This window comes from Pongo abelii, chromosome 20 (assembly GCF_028885655.2).
Source record: "Pongo abelii isolate AG06213 chromosome 20, NHGRI_mPonAbe1-v2.0_pri, whole genome shotgun sequence".
NCBI classification, from domain to species: Eukaryota; Metazoa; Chordata; class Mammalia; order Primates; family Hominidae; genus Pongo; species Pongo abelii.
The window spans coordinates 12464143-12484125 of NC_072005.2; the positions used below are offsets into that span (position 1 = coordinate 12464143).

General features: G+C 42.0%; 1 protein-coding gene and 1 long non-coding RNA gene across 5 annotated transcripts in view; one reads left to right on the forward strand and one right to left on the reverse strand.

Moving 5' to 3' along the window:
* Nucleotides 1-7197: 7197 nt before the first annotated feature.
* ZNF443 (zinc finger protein 443) overlaps nt 7198-19983 on the reverse strand; it is a 52594-nt gene continuing 39808 nt past the window's right edge. For 2 of the 4 annotated variants that reach the window (XM_054538355.2, XM_054538354.2), the window contains 3 exons: nt 10611-10737; nt 9917-9977; nt 7198-9473 (listed from right to left, as the gene is read on the reverse strand). In XM_054538355.2, coding sequence (XP_054394330.2) covers nt 7649-9473; nt 9917-9977; nt 10611-10737 — 2013 coding nt within the window. In that variant the 3' untranslated portion in view covers nt 7198-7648. 4 annotated transcript variants of the gene reach the window in all.
* Nucleotides 9355-10941, forward strand: LOC134760691 (uncharacterized). Its single transcript, XR_010138570.1, has 2 exons — nt 9355-9503; nt 10507-10941. It is a non-coding gene; the product is annotated as an uncharacterized LOC134760691 (long non-coding RNA).

A 19983-nucleotide genomic window follows, 5' to 3' on the forward strand; every position in this document is an offset into this window, starting at 1 on the left:
TAGTCAAATTCACAGAGCAAGAGAGTAGACTAGACGTGATCAGGGATTGAGTGTAGAGAAGGGAAGTTGTTTTTTAATGGGTACTGAGTTTCTGTGTGGAGCGATGAAAATCTAGAGATAACTAGCTGTAATGGCTATAACACATTATAAATGTATTTAATGCTCCTGAATGACACACTTAAAAATGATTAAAGTGGAAATTTTATGTTAGTACATGTTACTTCAAGACAACTTATGAACAAAAGAAAAGACACAATTCAAGCTACTATAAATGAACACAACAATATCTAGAAGCACTGGATGGAGGTTGATGTGGTGGCACATGCCTCTAGTCCCAGCTACTCAGAGCCTGAGGTGGAAGGATTGCTTGAACTCAGGAATTCAAGCCCAATAGGGGCAACTAGTGAGACCCTGTCTCTTAAAAAATAATAATAATGGTAATGATGATAATAATAATAATGCACTAAATGGAAAAAACAGCAGAGGAGATATTGCTGAAATAAAGATAAGTGAACCTCAAAAACTAGGAGTATAACTGATTTAAAATATAGCACTCAGGAAAAAAAATGACAAAAAAATGAACAGAACCTCAGTGAGCTGTGTAATGGGACAATTGTACAAGGACTCCTTGAAAGACAGGAGTAAAAACAGAACAAACAAAAAATATTTCCATAAATATTTCAGGCTGAGCACAATGGCTCAGGGGTTTGTTGAGCTTTTTGGATCTCTAGGTTTATAGTTTTTACCTAATTTGGAAAATATTTGCTGTAATCCCAGCACTTTAAAAGGCCAAGACAGGCAGATCATGAGGTCAAGAGATTGAGACCATCCTGGCCAACATGGTGAAACCCTGTCTCTACTAAAAATACAAAAATTAGCTGGGCGTGGTGGCACACGCCTGTAGTCCCAGCTACTCAGGAGGCTGAGGCAGAAGAATCATTTGAACCTGGGAGGCAGAGGTTTCAGTGAGACAAGATTGCGCCACTGCACTCCAGCCTGGCAACAGAGCAAGACTCCATCTGAAACAAACAAACAACAACAACAACAACAAAGCTAGCAGTAACAATATGTTTTACACAGGAGTTTGAGACCAGCCTGGGCAACATGGTGAGACCCCATCCCTACAAAAAAAATTAAAAATTAGCCAGGTTGCTGGGCGCGGTGGCTCACACCTGTAATCCCAGATCCCAGCACTTTGGGAGGCCGGGGCGAGCAGATCACAAGGTCAGGAGATCGAGACCATCCTGGCTAACACGGTGAAACCCGTCTCTACTAAAAATACAAAAAAATTAGCTGGGCTTGGTGGCAGGCCCCTGTAGTCCCAGCTACTCAGGAGGCTGAGGCAGGAGAATGGCGGGAACCCGGGAGGCGGAGCTTGCATTGAGCCAAGATCGTGCCACTGCACTCCAGCCTGGGCGACAGAGTGAGACTCCGTCGCAAAAAAACAAAACAAAAAAAAATTAGCCAGGCATGGTGGCTCACACCAGTGGTCCCATCTACTCAGGAGGCTGAGGTGGAAGGATCACTTGAGCCTTGGAGGACGAGGCTGCACTGAGCCATGTTCGTGCCACAGTACTCCAGCCTGGGTAACAGAGTGAGACCCTGTCTCAAAACAAACAAATATTTGTTGCATATTTTCCAAAACAGATAAAAATTATGAACCTAGAGATGCAAAATGGTCAACAAACCACAGGCACAATATATATCAACAAATCTACACCAAGACACAGCATCAAATTGCTGAAAACCAGGTATAATAAAAAATTCTTTAAAGAAACCAGAGAAAATAGACACCTTAACAACAGACAACCAAATGTAACATTGATTACATACTTATTATCAGAAACAATGCAAACAGGAAGAAAATGGAGTAACATCCTTAAAGAACTAAAACAACAAGGATATCAACAAAGAATCTTATATTGAGCAAATAATGTCTTTCCAAATGAATGGAAAATACTTTATTTAGTCATAATAAATGTGTTTGCAATCAACATATTGGCTCATTAAGAAAGGTACAGCCGGGTGTGGTGGCTCACGCCTGTAATCTGAGCATTTTGATAGGCTGAGGTGGGTGGATCACCTGAGGTCAGGATTTCAAGACCAGCCTGGCCAACATGGTGAAACCCCATCGCTACTATAAACACAAAAATTAGCTAGGCGTGGTGGCGCATACCTGTAGTCCCAGCTACTAAGGAGGCTGAGGCAGAAGAATCACTTGAACCCAGGAGGCGGAGAATGCAGTGAGCCAAGATCGCATCCCTGCACTTCAGCCTCGGCGACAGAGTGAGACTCCGTCTCAAAAAAATAAAGGTCCAGCTGGGTGCAGTGGCTCACGCCTGTAATCGCAACACTTTGTGAGGCCGAGGTGGGAGAACTGCTTGAGTCCAGGAGTTCAAGACCAGCCTGAGCAACACAGCAAGACTCCATCTCTACAAAAAAATTAAAATGGCATGGTAGCATGTGCCTGTCCAGATCACTGAATCCGTAAACAAAGCAAAACAGGCTGGGTGCAGTGGCTCACGCCTGTAATCCCAGCACTTTGGGAGGTCGAAGCAGGCAGATCACCTGAAGTCGGGAGTTCGAGACCAGCCTGACAAACATGGTGAGATCCCATCTCTATTAAACATACAAAAATTAGCTGGATGTGGTGGTGGGCGCCTGTAATCCCAGCTACTTGGGACGCTGAGGCAGGGGAATCACTTGAACCCGGGAGGCGGAGAAAGCAGTGAGCCACAAGAGCATGCCATTGTACTCCAGCCTGGGTGAGAGAATGAGATTCCATCTCAAAAACAAAGCAAAACAAAACAAAAACCAAACAAACAAAAACCAAACTGGCTGTCTTACTACTGGGGTGGCTGAGTAAGTCCTCTAAACTACTATTCCTATCAAATGGTCCTTGGACACACCCTTAGAGTTTTCTCTTCCCAAGATGATTTTTCATCTTGGTAATATGGATAGACTGAGAATTTTCCAAATCTTTTTGTTTCATTTCCATCTTAATAATTCCATCTCCAGTCAAGTCTTTCCTCACATTACTATATGCAGTCAAGAGGAACCAAGCTGCCTTTTTCAACACTTCTTAGAAATGTTATCAACTCAATATCCAATTTCATCACTTCCTAGTTCTACTTTCCACAAAACTAGCACAGGACCACGATACACCAAGTTCTCTGCCACTTTATAAGAAGAAATCAACTTTTCTCCATTGTGTAATAACATTAACCTCAGTTCTCTTTTTACATATATTTTAGTTTGTTTCAGAGACAGGGTCTTGCTCTCTCTCCAGCCCAGGCTGGAGTGCCGTAGCATGACCTAGCTCACTGCAGCCTCGAACTCCTGGGCTCAAGTAATCTGGTGACCTCAGCCTCCCTGGTAGCTATGACTACAGGCATATACCACCAAGCCTAGCTAAATTTTTCTTTTTTCTTTTTTTGTAAGGATGAGGTCTCACCATGTTGTCCAGACTGGTCTTGAAATCCAGGCCTCGGTTGGGCATGGTGGCACACACCTTAAGTCCCAGCTACTTGGGAGGCTGAGGCAGGAGGTTCTGTTGAGCTTAGGAGTCGGAGGTGGCAATGAGCTATAATCACGCCACTGCACTCCAGCCTGGGCAACAAATTGAGAGCCCCATTTCCAGGAAGGAAGGGAAAGGACAGGAGGGGAGGGGAGGAAGAAGAGAAGAGAAGGGAAGGGAAAGGGGAAGGAAAAGGGGAAGGGGAAAAGGAAGGGGAAGGGGAAGGGGGAAAATCCAAGCCTTAAGCGATCCTCCCATCTTGGCCATTCAAAGTGCTGCCATAACAGGCATGAGCGACCATGCACAGCCCACTTTCATTTTTGAGGCTCCACTCTCAAAATCCTTATCATATCTCAAAGAAACCACTGCCTAATACTGCCACATCAGGGAAGTGGAAAAATAAATAAAATTTTATATAAACATTTATTCCATAACAAGTGATTAGTAGCTTTTTATCATTTTCTAAATACTCTTCATGTTAATCCCTTATCAGATATATCATTTGGAAATGGTTTCTCCCATTCTGTGGGTTACCCATTTACTCTGTTAATATTGCCTTTTGATGCCAAAGGTCCACAAAGTCCAAATTATTTTTTCCCTTGTGGGTCATGCTTTTGGTGCCAAATCTAGGAAATCATTGCCAAATTCACTGTAATACAGCTTTTGCCATGTATTTTCATCTAACAGTTATAGATCTAAGATGGACACTCAGGTATTTCATTCATTTTAACTTCTGTATATGTTAGGTATGGGTACAATGTCATCCTGTTGCATGTGGATGTGCATTGCCCAACAGCATCATTCTACAGAAACACTAAGCTATCCCCCATTGAATAGTCAGAGCAGACTTTTCAGAAATTGTTAGATTTTATGTAAATTATTAGACTTTATTAGACTTTCTGTGCTGTCTATCTTGTTGCATTGTCTATTTCTGTGTTATTACACTAGTACCAAACAGTTTTTGTTAGTATGGATTTGTAATAAGTTTTGAAATCAGGAAATGTGAGTTCACCAACTTTGTTCTGGCATTTTTTTTTTTTTTTTTTTTTTTTTTTTGAAACAGAGTCTCGCTCTGTTGCCCAGGCTGGAGTGCAGTGGCATGATCTCAGCTCACTGCAACCTCCACCTCTCAGGCTCAAGTGATTCCCCTGCCTCAGCCTCCTGAGTAGCTGGGATTACAGGTACGCGCCACCACGCCCAACTAATTTTTATATTTTTAGTAGAGATGAGATTTCACCATGTTGGTCAGGCTAGTCTCCAACTGCTGACCTTGTGATCTGCCTGCCTCGGCCTCCCAAAGTGGTGGGATTACAGATGTGAGCCACCGCATCTGGCCATTGTTCTGGCTTTTGAAGACTTTTGTTCATTCAGAGACTCTTGAGATGTCATATATATAAAAAAAAAAAAAAATGTTCAAAAATGGCTCCTAAGAAGGAATCAAGTAGTCAAACCTATCCCTAAAAGGCTAGCAGGGGACAAAAAGTGGTATCTCTCAATAAGAAAATACAAACCTAAAATGTTTTGAAAAGTGGCATTATCACCTTGGAAAGTTCGTCATCAGGTAAGAACAAACCAAGAAATCACACACTAAAGCAGAGAGAAGGTGAAGTTCCTCAAAGTGTTATTTCGAGCTGCCCCTACAGTGGCAAAAATGATCCCTCTAGTTCATGATAAACTAAGGATAAGCATTAAGTGTGTGGCTAGAGGACACGTCACAGAACCACAGCCCTACTGAAGGTAACATCATACTTGAAAAAACATTTAGCCAGGCCAAGCGCAGTGGCTAACTCCTGTAATCCCAGCACACTGGGAGGCCAAGGCGGGTGGATCACGAGCTCAGGAGTTCGAGATCAGCCTGACCAACATGGTGAAACCCAGTCTCTACTCAAAATACAGCTGGGCGTGGTGGCGTGCACATGTAATCCCAGCTACTCAGAAGGCTGAGGCAGGAGAATCACTTGAACCCGGGAGGTGGGGGTTGCAGTGAGCCAAGATCACGCCACTATACTCCAGCCTGGGTAACAGAGCAACACGCCGTCTCAAAAAAAAAAAAAAAAAAAAAAAGAAAGAAAGAAAGAAAAGAAAAGAAAAAACACTTAGCCTCTATGAGCATCACTGTGAGGGGGCTGAGGAGAGCAAGAGGAAGGAGTTTGAAGCCAGTAAGTTAGGCTAACTATGCAACACAGCGCAGCCCAAGAACTTGAAGACCACAGGACAATTGGCATCGGCTGATGCCAGGGAAACAACAGCATTCCTAGAAGAGCTCATAAAACAGAAAAAAGACACTATCTTCCAGAGTAAATCTTCTATTGTCATGAATCAGGCATGTTCTAGAAGATGTCCAATGGTACCTTCATCCATGAGTGTAGGTACTGGGATTCAATGCCTGGAAAGACCACCTTATTCTGGTGCTGTCAGGCCATGCATCACTTCACGAGAACAAGCGAGGCTTCGTCTACTGAGCAATCACCAGGTTCTTTAGGACAAAAGCAAAACTTGCTGGCCTGTGCCCTGGCAAGAACGTAAGAAGGCTTTCTTCTACCAATGCTTCACTCCTGATGTGATGGAATACCTCAAAGAGAAGGGACTGCCACTCAAGGTCTTCCTCAGAATTGACAACACTCCGGGCCATCTCTCCAATCTCTTTGTTTTGCCTAAAAGAACATGTAAGTGATATTTCTGCCTCCTAAAACTACATCACTGCTGCGTCACTAGATCAAGGCATCATCAAGTGCATTCAAGTGACTTATATCCACCTGACCTTGGCTGATTTCTTGGAGTCTTGATGCTAACCTTGAATGTACCACAGTGGTTTTATTGAAGAGCTTCACAATTACAGATAAACTGTGCTTATTGGGAAGGCTACAGATGCCCTAAAGCCCAGGACAGCCAATGCATGTTACAAGCCATCATGGGGTAAGGGAGTCAATGATTTCAAGGGCTTCCCCACTATTAATGCAGTTATTAAGAATATGTGAAATGTTGCAAAAAAAAGTTGGTGGGGAACGCTGTCTGAAATGACTGAGGATGACATTAAGGAACACACCGAAGAGCAAAGAGAAACCCTTAACAACTAGGAACTTCAAAGTCTGCTGAAATCCACTACAGATGATGATGAGCTAGAAAATTTTGAAGACACAGAGCCATAGATTTGGACACTTGAAAAGTTTGCCACAGTTTTTCAGTAGGCAAAAGTGAAAAAGAGGTATGATCCTCAAAGATCCTACGATGAAACAAAGCTTTCAATCTACCTGAGAAATAACAACATGCCTATAAGCACCACAAGATTTTTTTTTTTAATGAAGCAAAGGAAAAGAAGAACTAGCTTCCTATAACTAAGCATCTGCAAAGAAGATGGAACATTCAATGGTTACAGATCTTCAGCCCTCAAGCCAAACAGATCCTAACATTAGTATTACATAGCCTCCTCAAATGAGTCCACATCTATAATCATAAGTTGGTTCTTCCAACATAGACGATAGTCCTGATGGCCTGTCAAGATTCAAGTTAACCTGACGTCTCAATACTTACCCACAATGCCATACATCTAGTCATCTCAACACATCAAAACATTGGGCGCCACAGAATCATCATCATTGTCATAATCACTATACTTGGGTTATCAAGACAGAAGACCCAGGGTTTTGGTAAGTGTTAACACATTAAACAAAAGCAATATGTGAGAGCTGAAACAAAGAAACTTTAATGTTCTGGCTGACATATACTATGTTGATAGACTCACAATTACTGCATCTATACTGAAAATACATAGACGCTTTTCCTTATCATGATTCCCTAAACAATACAATAGAACAAATATTTGCATACCTTTTACAATGAATGAGGTATTTTAAGTAATCTAGACATAATTGAGAGTATACAAGAGGATGTGGGTAAGTTAAATACAAATATGTCATTTTATAAAAGGGACTTGACATGGCTCATGGAGTGCTGGAACCAGTACGCAGCTGGTATCAAGGGATGACTGTACTGGAAAGAAACTGAAACTACTTAAGGCTTTACCAAGTGCTTACATTCACAGGGTCTATCTCCAATGTGTTTCTTACAAGTTTCTGAAATGAAATAAAATTAATAAATGCTTTCCCACATTCCATACATTTAGAGAGAATGCTAGTGAGTCTTTTTATGTCTATGCAAGGAACTGAAAGAAGCAAATGCTTTCCCACATTCCTTACATTCATACGGGTTCTCTCCAGTGTGAGTTTTTTTCCAGTGAGTCTTTTTATGTCTATGCAAGGAACTGAGAGAAGCAAATGCTTTCCCACATTCCTTACATTCATACGGGTTCTCTCCAGTATGAGTTTTTTCATGTCCTTGAAGAAAACGGGAATGAGTGAAGGCTTTACCACATTGTTGACATTCGTAGGATTTCTCTCTCATGTGAATTCTTTCATGTCGTAGAAAGCAAGTGGGCCAAGAGAATGCTTTCCCACATTTCTTACATTCATAGGGCTTCTCTCCAGAGTGAATTCTTTCATGTACCTTTAAGTTATCATAATGACCGAAGGCTTTCCTACATGTTTTACACTCATAAGGTTTCTCTCCTGTGTGAGTCCTTTTATGTCGAGAAAGGTATTTGAAACGACTGAATGCTTTCCCACATTCCTTACACTCATGTGGCTTCTCTCCAGTGTGAGTTGTTTTGTGATTTTGAAAGGAACACAAATCAATAAAGGCTTTCCCACGTTTGCATTTATAGGGTTTCTCTCCAGTATGAGTTGTTTCATGCCTTTGAAGGGAACTGGAAATACGGTAGGCTTTGCCACATTGTTTACATTTATAGGGTTTCTCTGCAGTGTGAGTCCTTTCATGTCTTTGAAATACACTGGGATAAACAAAGGCTTTCCCACATACCTTGCATTTATGAGGTCCATCTCCAGTGTGCATTATCATATGACTTCGAAAGCTTGAGCGATGAGATAACGCTTTCCCACACTGCTTGCATTCATAGGGTTTCTCTCCAGTGTGAGTTCTTTCATGACTTTGCAGTGAACTAGGACAATCAAAGCCTTTCCCACATATCTTACATTTATGAGGTCCATTTCCAGTGTGCCTTATCATGTGTCTTTGAAAGCTTCCCAGATGATGAAATGCTTTCCCACATTGCTGACATGCATAGGGTTTCTCTGCACTGTGAGTGGTTTCATGTCTTTGAAGGGAAGTGGAAGCACTGAAGGCTTTCCCACATTGTTTACATGTATAGGGTTTCTCTCCAGTGTGAGTTCTTTCATGTCTTAGACAAGAACTGTAATCAGGGAAGGCTTTAGAACAGTGCTTACATTCATACGGTTTCTCCCCAGTATGTGTTCTTTCATGTCTTAGATAGGAACTGTAAAAAGGAAAGGCTTTAGAACACTGTTTACATTTATACGGTTTCTCCCCAGTATGTGTTCTTTCATGTCTTAGATAGGAACTGTAAAAAGAAAAGGCTTTAGAACACTGCTTACATTCATATGGTTTCTCTCCAGTGTGTGTTCTTTCATGCATATATAACAAACTGGGCCAAAAAAACGCTTTCCCACACAACTTACATTTATAAGGTCCATCTCCACGCTGCACTGCCATGTGTCTTTGAAGGCTTCCCAAAGAACTGAAGGACTTCCCACATTCTTTACAATCATATGGTTTCTTTCCAGTGTGAAGCCTTTCATGTGTTTGAAAAGAGTTGTGGTAACTGAAGGCTTTCCCACATTGTTTATGCGTATCTGGCTTCTCTCCACATTCATGATACTCATGTGGTTTGTGCCCAGCACCAGCTCTGATGTAATAATTAAGGGATGAATGACCCATGACGATTTCTCCACTCATACTGCTTTCACACGGACCTACTCCAGGGAGAGTGTTCTTGGTCACAATACTATCTTGAATCTGCCTAGACGTTTCTCCACATTGACTTCCATCTTTACTTTCAACAAATCTCTCTAACATACAACATCTGTAAAAAATGGGAAATATATCACTAAAGGTTGGTCTATAAATAATCTTATAAGTATTAATAAGTATTGGATGTACATTTTTAAGTATTAATAAATTGGATGTACATTATAAGTATTAATAAGTATTGGATGTACATCATGCAAAGTGTAGGCTTCATGTCCTGCTTGAACTTGAATGGATGGAATGCTGTGCAAGGTAACTCAACCCAGGTGTTCTCAAGACAATCACATTCATATGTGGATTCATAATATTGTTGCCATGGGAATTATTTTACAAACACTGAACAGCTATGGCACATTTAAGTATATGTTTTGGAGAAAATTTTCTAAGAATAAATAAATTTAAGCTAGGCTTGTTCATTTTCTTTGCTTGTTTTTAAATTTTCATGTCATTCTCAGAACAGCTCCAGGGACATATCTTTCTCTTCTGAGTGTAAATTACCTTAGATTTTTCCTGGGATATCTGTATTGATCTTCAATGTTCTGGTCTTTCCATTTCATTCCTAAAAGGTATACCCAGAAAAATCATTATACATTTTTACAAAATTATAGACCAACAGTAAGATTTTGATGTACACTGCAATCATGAAAAATGCATTCACTGAAGTACAGCTGACTCTTGAAAAACAGAGGTTTGAACTGCACAAGTCCATTTGTATATACATATATATATGAATGTTCTTCAGTCTCTGCTACCCAAGACATAAGACCAGCCCCTCCTCTTACTCAGCCTACTCAATGTGAAGACAATGAGGATGAAAACCTTTCTGAGGATGCACTTCCACTTAATGAACAGTAAATATAGTTTCTCTTCCTTATGATTCTTTTTAACATTTTCTGTTTCTAGCTTACTTTTCTGTGAGAATATAGGATGTAATAATACGACATAAAATATATGTATTAACCACTGCTCATGTGACTGATAATGCTGCCCATCAATAGTAGCCTAAGATGTGGACAAAAAGTTATATGAAGATGTACAACTGCTACAGGAGCTGGCACCCCAAACCCTGTTTTTTTTTTTTTTTCCAGGGCCAACCATATCCCCTTTCCATATTCCAAATCTTTGAACAGCATGAATGACCAAGAAACAAATGTCTCCAATTAAATAAGTGGAAATGCGATGTCATCCTTACCTACACAATCCAGGTTCCTGATGGTTTCCTGCATCACATCTTTGTAGAGATTCTTCTGACAAGGACCCAGCAAAGCCCACTCTTCTCGGGTGAAGTTCACAGCCACATCCTCTAAAGCCACTGAGGCCTGATCCATCCCACATGTACAGAGGAGGAAGGGTGAAAATCACAGTACTGAGAATCTATACTCACTTCATAAATTTCACATGATGCTGTGGTTTCCAACCATTTTATTCAATGACATGGTAAACCCACTCTTATTCTCTGTCTACACTCACTTTCTCCTACACAGTAACTCTGAAGCTACAGTTAAACATGTTTGGTAAATTAACAGTGGAATAGAAACATGCCACTTGTTGGCGAACTAAGTGAGTGAATCACATAGCCTGGATCACCCCTAATGTCTATTTCCACAGTGGGTCTGCAGTCCTTGGTATGATAAAGTCCTACTACTTATTGTGCAAAAGGGAGTTACCATTAGCAGTGCTGAGACTGCATGTCCTTACAAATGCTTGTTCACAAGGTTGGGCCTTTCATGGTGTCTAGACAATGTATTTAGGGGAGGGCCCCATGACCGAAATAACAGGTGTGGAGCATGCCAAAATTGTTCATGCAAAAAAAGATAGTATTTCCTTAACTCCCACCTTCCTTCTGAGAGTTTGGAATTTTGTTACATACTCAGCAGACGGAGTGCACTGATCAGCCACTGCTAGGTTTGAATGGTTGTCCCCTCCAAAATGCACACTGAATGTTAATCTCCAAAGTGGCAGAAAGAAAAAAAAGAAAAAAAAAAGAAAAAAAAAGGAAGGGCTTTAAGGTGATTTAGTCCTAAGGGTTTGGACCTCATGAATAGATTAGTCCATAATGGGTGAATGAATAAATGAGCTATCTCATGTCCTTCTGAGAAGAGAAAGAGATCTGAGCTAGACACTCAGCTCCCTCACCATGTGATACTCTATGCCACCTAGGGACTCTGCAGAGTCCCCACCAGCAAGAAGGTTTCTCACCAGATGCTCAGCCTTAACCTTGGACTTCCCGGCCTCCAGAAATGTAAAAATTAAATACTGTTTCTTATAAATTACCGAGGTTCAGTAATCCTGTTATGAATAACAAGAAACACGCTAAGACAGCTACAAAGAAACACTCTGGGCATTGGGTCTATAATGAGCTTTCTGGGTAGATAACATTTCACATGTTTTGTTGCAACTTGTTATTTGGGGGATTTAGCCCATCCTATGTGATTATACTTGCAGAGAATATTTGGAAGCTGGCAACTAGTTTCCTTTAGATCAAATGTAGTGAAGTATGACAAGAGACTGATAAAAGATATTTCACCATCTCAATGGAAAAATTTTAAACATTTTCTTGAGTAATGCCAAAAGGAGAAGGAAAGAAGGGGAAAGACTGCATATATTCTTAGAAAGAACTCAATGTCATCTCTCATGAATATTTATAATACTTCCTAAATAACTAAAACAGACCTTTTAGTAGCCAACAAAAATTACATTACCAAGTCTAATAGAATTCACAGTATCTAAAAAGTGCTGAAAACTTTCTCACCAAGAAAGTGCAGCTTTCCAAAAACAAAGAATTTTGAAACTATAATATTTCGCTCCCCATACTATTAACAGAGAGACAAATATATATATATATATATATATATGCAGAAAAATGAAAACTGGTACAAAAGTCTTGTAGAGTTTTTATTTGTCCTTGGCCCAATCCCTTCCCCTATCAATGCCAGTCTTGAACACAGCAGCCCGAGTTCCCAGTATAGAACCCTGGACACTAATTCTAGAGACAGCAGATCAGATCTTATTTGCAAATTATTGCCTTGCATTTTCCAATCTGTATAAGCACTATCCAAAGGTCTGAAACAAGGCTGCTTTTTTTTTTTTTTTTTTTTTTTTTTTTTTTTGAGACAGAGTCTTGCTCTGTCACCCAGACTGGAGTGCAGACGCACAACCTTGGCTCACTACAACCTCTGACTCCCGGGTTCAAGTTATTCCTCCCTGCCTGAGCCTCCTGAGTAGCTGGGAGTACAGGTGTGCTCCACCACATCCGGCCAATTTTTGTATTTTTACTAGAGACGGGGTTTCACCCTGTTGGCCAGGCTGGTCTCAAACTCCTGACCTCAAATGATCCGCCTGCCTTAGCCTCCCAAAGTGCTAGGATTACAGGTGTGAGCCACCACACACAGCCAAGGCCCTCTCTTCTACTTTATCTACAATACAACACGATCGGGGTCAAATTTGGCAGGAACTGCATGAAAATGTTGCAAAATACCCAAAAACCCTGTAACCAACTGGAAGAACAGACTATGATTAAGACATACAGTAGACCAACTAAGTCATGGAGAAAAAGAGCTGAAGAGAAAATGTCCCCCAGATATCAGGGTACTCAAAAGCACCCAGGTATCCTGGGGAATTGAGAAAGCCCCATGCATGCGCAGTAAATAACACATTTTGACAAAAGACATCGGAGAAGAAACCCTCATCTTCACTTCTGGCTGATCTGTAGGTTTAGTTAAGCAGAACATAAAGCATAAGTAGAGTATTAAACAGCCTGGCTAAGAGTTCAAGGGATGCCCCGGACACAGAGCCATCCACAAAGACTGGAAGAGGTCAGGCTTTTGTATGCTTTATCTTTTTTACTAGCTTCTAGCATTCAGGAAATCTCTGCCAGAACACTGGATGAACACACACTAAAGAACAGAGATGTCAGTTTCTACAGCAAATAAGGAATACAGTCTGTGCAAACATACTTTGAAAATGTTATTAAACAAATGAACAATTACAGTCTTCAACACACATACATAGAAAACAGTGAGGAAAGAAGAAGAATCCAATTTTCAGAATTACCCCATTATAACATTCAGATGTCTACTTTTCAACACAAAATTATGAATACAGAAAAACATGAAAATATGCTTCATCAATTGGAAAAAATATAATTGAGATAAGCCATCTCTGAGAAACCTCAGACACCACTCACTGAATAAAAACGTTAAAGCAACTATCTTAAATATGTTCAATGAAGTAAAGGCAATGATGAACAAATAACTAAAAGAAAACCAGAATATAGATGTAGAGATAAAATAATATCTATTAAAAAGTAGAAATAAACTGGGCGTGGTGGCTCACGCCTGTAATCCCAGCACTTTGGGAGGCTGAGGTGTGTGGATCACCTGAGGTCAGGAGTTTGAGACCAGCCTGGCCAACGTGGTGAAACCCTATCTCTACTAAAAATACAAAATTAGCTGGGCATGGTGGTGCATGCCTATAATCCCAGCTACTTGGGAGGCTGAGGCAGAAGAATCGCTTGAACCCAGACGTGGAGGTTGCAGTGAGCCGAGATCGTGCCACTGAACTTCAGCCTGGGCAACAAGAGCGAACCTCTGTCTCAAATAAAAAAGGGGGTAGAAATTTAGCCATATAGAATTTATGCAGCTGCAAGGTACAACTAAAATGAAGACATCATCACAAGTGTTCAACAGGTGTGAGCAGCCAAAAAAAAAAAAAAAAATTCAGTTAAAATGATGATAAACCAATTGAAATTAATCTAATGGGGAAAAAAAAAAGGAATGAAATTGAGAGAACGTGTGACCGGTGTACTTGTCTTGCCAATAATGTTAAAAGAAGTTCATCAGAGAGAAGAAAAATGATACAGTTTAGAAACTCGGATCATACACATACACACAAATATATACATATGCATATACATAAAGAGCATTAGAAAATAATTCAATGAAGGCACAAAACTTATTTCCTTTTCTTATTCCTATTGGATCTCATAAAGGTTTGTTCAAAAAATAATATCAACAATGTATTGGGCAGTTATAGTTTATGATAGGGCAAATGGATGACAGTGATGTTAAATTGGGCGGGAGGGAGGAATGCTGAACACTGGGTTATATGAGCATTACCCCATAAGCCAGTACGGTGTTACTTAAAACTGAAGGTCCATTTGTTGTGAATGGTTTACTCCAAATGCTAGGGAATTCAATAATAAAATTTAAAGAAACAACAGCCTGTCACAGTGGCTCACCCCTGTAATGCCAACACTTTGAGATACAAGACAAGAGGTTTGCTTAAGATCAAGACTTTGAGTCCACACTCGGCAACACAATGAGACTCTGTCTCTATGAAACGTGTAAAAAAAAAAAAAAAAAAAAAAAAAAATTAGCCAGGCGTGGTGGCCTGCACCTGTAGTCCCAGCTACTCAGGAAAGCAAGTAGGGAGGATCTCCTGAGCCCAGGAGTTGGAGGTTATAGTTAACTATGATTGCTCCACTGCATTCTAGCCTAGGTGATAGAGCAAGACCTTGTCTCAAAAAAAAAAAAAAAAAGAAAAGAAAGAAAGAAACAAGTAGACTTGCTATACTATTAGAAGAAAACACAATCATATAGACTCCTCAGTTAAAATAAAAGGAGACAGAAAAAGAAAGGAAGTTGAAAAAAAAAGACAAGTATAACAAACATAAAACAATTATATATGTACATATGAATCCAGGTATATCAATAACCACTTTAAATGTGTATTATATGAATATACCAATAAAAAAAGACAAGGACTGACAGAGTAGAATAAAAAAAACAAGACCCACCAATGTGTGCAAGAAAACTATTTTTTTTATTCTCTCAAGAAAACTATTTTAAGTAGAAAGAAACAGGTACATTAAATATAAAGGTATGAATAAATATACGCCATTCTAGCCCTAATCAAAAGCCATATGGGGCTGGGCATGATGGCTCATGCCTGTAATCCCAGCACTTTAGGAGGCCAAAGCTGGCGGACTGCCTGAGGTCAGAAGTTCAAGACCAGCTTGGCCAATATGGTGAAACCCCGTCTCTACTAAAAATACCAAAAAAAAAAAAAAAATTAACCAGGCATGGTGGCATGTGCCTGTAGTCCCAGCTACTCGGGAGGCTGAGGCAGGAGAATCGCTTGAACGCAGGAGGCAGAGGTTGCAGTGAGCTGAGATCGTGCCACTGCACTCCAGCCTGGACAACAGAGAGAGACGCTGTCTCAAAAAAAAAAAAAAAAAAAAAAAAAATTGGTCTTAGCTGGAGGTGGGGGCATTGGCCTCAGGCCTCTCTGCCATAGTCAAAGCTACTCTCTTACCCTTCTATGCTTTACATGGATATTTAAAAACAAAATACTCATGTTTGATGAATCCAGGAAAATCACTCAAATTCAGTGTTTATGTCTATGGGTGGGAAGGAAATTGTAAGGCACTTACATTTTATAGCTCAACAGGAAAAGCCCAAATACCTATCCCTTCCAGACAATGAATGTCATTTAATTACTATTTCCATGATAGTAAGTGATATAGTAAAAAATAATTATATTTTACTTCTTTAGCTGTTGGAAAGTCCTGTCCCACAGAAGTTAGCATTCATCTGTCAAACCCATATAACAGGAATAGAACAGATTTCTCCATTGTCCCAAAATCTCCACCCTAAAAAGGAGAACTGAACTTTTGTTAAATCTTTTTAATTCAATGTACCTACTACACTTTCTTGTAAAAATGTATTCCTTTTTTGCAGCCATAATGGAAGAAGGTGTTTTCCTTGGTAGTAGTTATACTACTAAGTCCTGAAATTCCATCTGAAATCATCCAAAAAACAAACACACCTGAGAAACACACTACACAAGCTCTGGGGCAAAAAAAATAAATAAAGGCTTTTAAATAATGGAATAGAAGATTACATATACCACTTATATTCTGAAATCCAACTCTTTCTAGAATTACATATACAATTTATTTTCTGAAGTCCGACTCTTTCCAACTTTGGGTATACTTTGTCTTCAAAGTACACAATAACAATCTCTAATCACAGGATGTATTTTACAGTTAATCAAAAATTTAGGCTGAAAAGAGTAAACATATCTTTTCAAGCTAACAAACTCAGGAATGAGCAGTGCTGACTGGAACACAGAAAACTCTAATGCAAGAATCAGGGCGGGTCATCCTATCACCTGGGACATCCCTTAACCCTATTCTGGTCACCACCCTCCCAGGAGACACTGCCTTGTGTGCTTTTCAGGATCTTGCACTACCTCAACGGGCAGGTTCTCCAGTCCTTAGATAGAACTTTCTCCCTTTTAAGTCTGAGAGAGTCCAGAAGGCAGAAATCATTTCTGGTTTTTTTCCTGTGGAATATGACCATGAAATTGGCTGTTCGGTCATGTGTCTCCAAGGAATGGAAACTAGGGTTGGGAAGAAAAGGTGAGTGTCCCAGGGGTTAGCTTTTTACAGGAATTATATACCAGAAGATTCCTCCCATCCCAGTGGATCCAGTTGCTCACCAGGGGGGACCCATCCCCCATCTCAGGCTGTCCCCTGGGAGGAGTGACCCAGGGGATGATATTCATTAGACCCTCCAAGAGACTTGGCAGCTGTGGACATCCATTTTTTTTGAGACAGGGTCGGCCTCTGTTGCCCAGGCTGGGATGCAGAGGCACGATCACAGCTCACTGCAACTTCAAACTCCTGGGCTCAAGCCATCATCCCACCTCAGCCTCAGGAGTAGCTGCGACTACAGGTGCCAGCTATCAAGCCCAGTTAATTTTATTATTATCATTTATACTAGAGATAAGGTCTTGCCATGTTGCCCAGGCTGGTCTGGAACCACTGGGATCAAGCAATACCTCCGCCTTAGCCTTCCAAGGTGCTGAAATTACAGGAATGACCCAACGTGTTCAGGAACCCAAAACAATTCTTTCAAGAAAAAGCCATACATTGCTAGCTGAAAACAAGATGACAAACTAATGAAATATCGCCTGGGGGCCAAACAGTTCATACTGTTGCTGTGAATTAAGGACAGAAAGCCTGGGGAAGTCTCTGGAAACCAAGAGATTTGCTGCCAGCCCTAGGAGTTAGGATGAGAGAACACAGTGGTGGATTTGAGACCCTGCTGCCCACATCTTTGGAAGACTCAGAGGGGAAACGGTCGCCCTTGGAAAGAAAGAAGGGAGTGAGGACCACAGAGACCACAGCTCTTCCCACACACAAACCCCACACACGAGTCTGGATTCCGCCTGGTGATTCGTCGTCACCGTGCAGCCTCCTCACCGGGTTCACAGGAACTGCGAGCCAGGCTGGAGGCGAGATTGCAGTTAGATATTAACCAGGTGCCCTCAGCCCCGCTGCCTCACGGGGCCGCCTCCCTGAGAGTCAGGTCACAGCAGACGCTGACCGCCGGCTTCCCCATTGTGCCTGGGGATAAAATCTCCGAGAGCTGCTCAAGAGTCTCCAGAGTTCTGTCTCAGATCATCCCAGCGGAAAGGCTGGCGCCAACCAGGTTGAAGACCCCACGAGGGAGCCCACTCAGCACAATGCGGTTTCTTCACCTCCTGTCCCAGGATTCACCCCTCACTTCCCCACCAACCAACGACCCTACACCCAGCCGCCCCTGTCCAGACCCCAAATCCCTCAGGGAGGCGGATCTGGGGTGTCCTCCCCTCTCTGGCTATTAAACTGTTCTGCTGCAGCCCTCAGCGTCTCGGTGCAGTGAGTTGGGCCGCAAACCTGTGTTTACAGCCGCACAATCTGGGGAGACGCGGGGCTGCGGGCGCGGAGCTGCCAAGAGAGGGCGCCGGGGCCGCAGTCGCCGCGCAGGAACGGGACAGGACGCCCGGGGTCCCGGCTGCAGACCCAGCCCCAACCTGCGGCCGAGGGCCGACCTACGCCAGGGGGACCCGGGTCCGTAGATCCCGGAGTCGCCCGCGGGGAGGCCCGGGTCCAGCCACAGCCGATTACGGCCGGTTCCACCAGCCCCTCCCCCGCCTCGGGACGCCGGTCCCGCACACGCACCATTTCCCGACTTCCGCGGTGTCCCAGGTCTTCCCGACGGCTCCCGATGCCAATGCGGGTTCCAGCGGGACAAAGGATACCACAGAGCTTCTAGGTCGTCTCTCAGCTACAGAGCCCAGCGCCGAGCGTAGGTGGGTGTAGAAGACGCCGCGGGCTTTTTCAACCACACACACTTCTCTGGGCAGCGCGCCTGATTGACAATTCCCACGAACCCGAACCACGGCCCTGATTGGATAGGGCGTCAGGTCCCGCCCCCTGCAGGCTGATTGACAGAAGAAGCGATCTTGCACAGCTGAGTGGAGCCGGATGAGCAAGTTTCTGACACAGCTCTTGGCAGGGCGGGCTTCCTCCCTGCACTTTGATCTGAATCCTCCCGGGGTATATTTGCACTTAAGCGGAATTTCCTGCCTGTACTCAACAGGACCTCCTGCTTCTTCCTCCTGGACACGGACTGACAAACCAATTATACTTTTTTTTTTTTTTCTCGAGAGGGAGTCTTGCTCTGTCTCCCAGGCTAGAGTGCAATGGTGCGAGGCTCACTGCAACCTCCGCCTCCTGGGTGGGTTCAAGCAATTCTCCTGCCTCAGCCTCCCGAGTAGCTAGGATTACAAGCACGCGCCACCACACCCGGCTAATTTTTGTATTTTTTAGTAAAGGCTGGGTTTCACCATGTTATCCAGCCTGGTCTCGAACTCGTGACCTCGTGATCCGCCCGCCTTGGCCTCCCAAAGTTCTGGGATTAGAGGCTTGAGCGACTGCGCCTGGCTCCAATTATACTCTTTTTCAATGAAATTTTTCAAGATTTTTCAATGTACAATTAAATTATTTTTTACTATTGTCACTCCGTTGTGCTAGCAAATACTAGGTCTTATTCATTCTTTGTAACTATTTTTTATACCTATTAACCATCCCCACTTCCCCCATAACTACTCCTCGCTATACTACTTTTCCCAGCCTCTGGTGACCATCCTTCTACACGTTTTTGGTTGTTTGAGATGGGGTCTTGCTCTGTTGCCTAGGCTGGAGTGCAGTGGGGCCATCATGGCTCACTGCAACCTCTACCTCCCAAGCTCAAGCAATCCTCCTGCCTCAGCCTCTCAAGTAGCTTCAGATTGTTCAATGTTGGCATATAAAAATGTTATTGATTTTTGTATGTTGATATTGTATCCTGCAACTTTACTGAATTTATTTCTCAGTTCCAATACTTTTTTGGTGGAGTCTTTAGGTATTTCCAGATATAAGATCATATTATATGCAAACGAGGATAATTTGATTTCTTCCTTCCCAATATGGATGCCCTTTATTTCTTCTTCTTCTTTTTTTTTTTTTTTTTTTTTTTTTTTTTTGTCTTACTGCTCTAGCTGGGACTTTGACTACTGTGTTGAACAACAGTGGTGAAAGTGGGCATTCTTATTGTGTTCCAGATCTTACAGGAAAGGCTTTCAGTTTTTCCCCATTCATTATCATACTAGCTGTGGGTCTGCCATATATGGCTTTTATTATGTTAAGGTATGCTCCTTCTATACCCAGTTTTTTTTTAGGGTTTTTATCATGA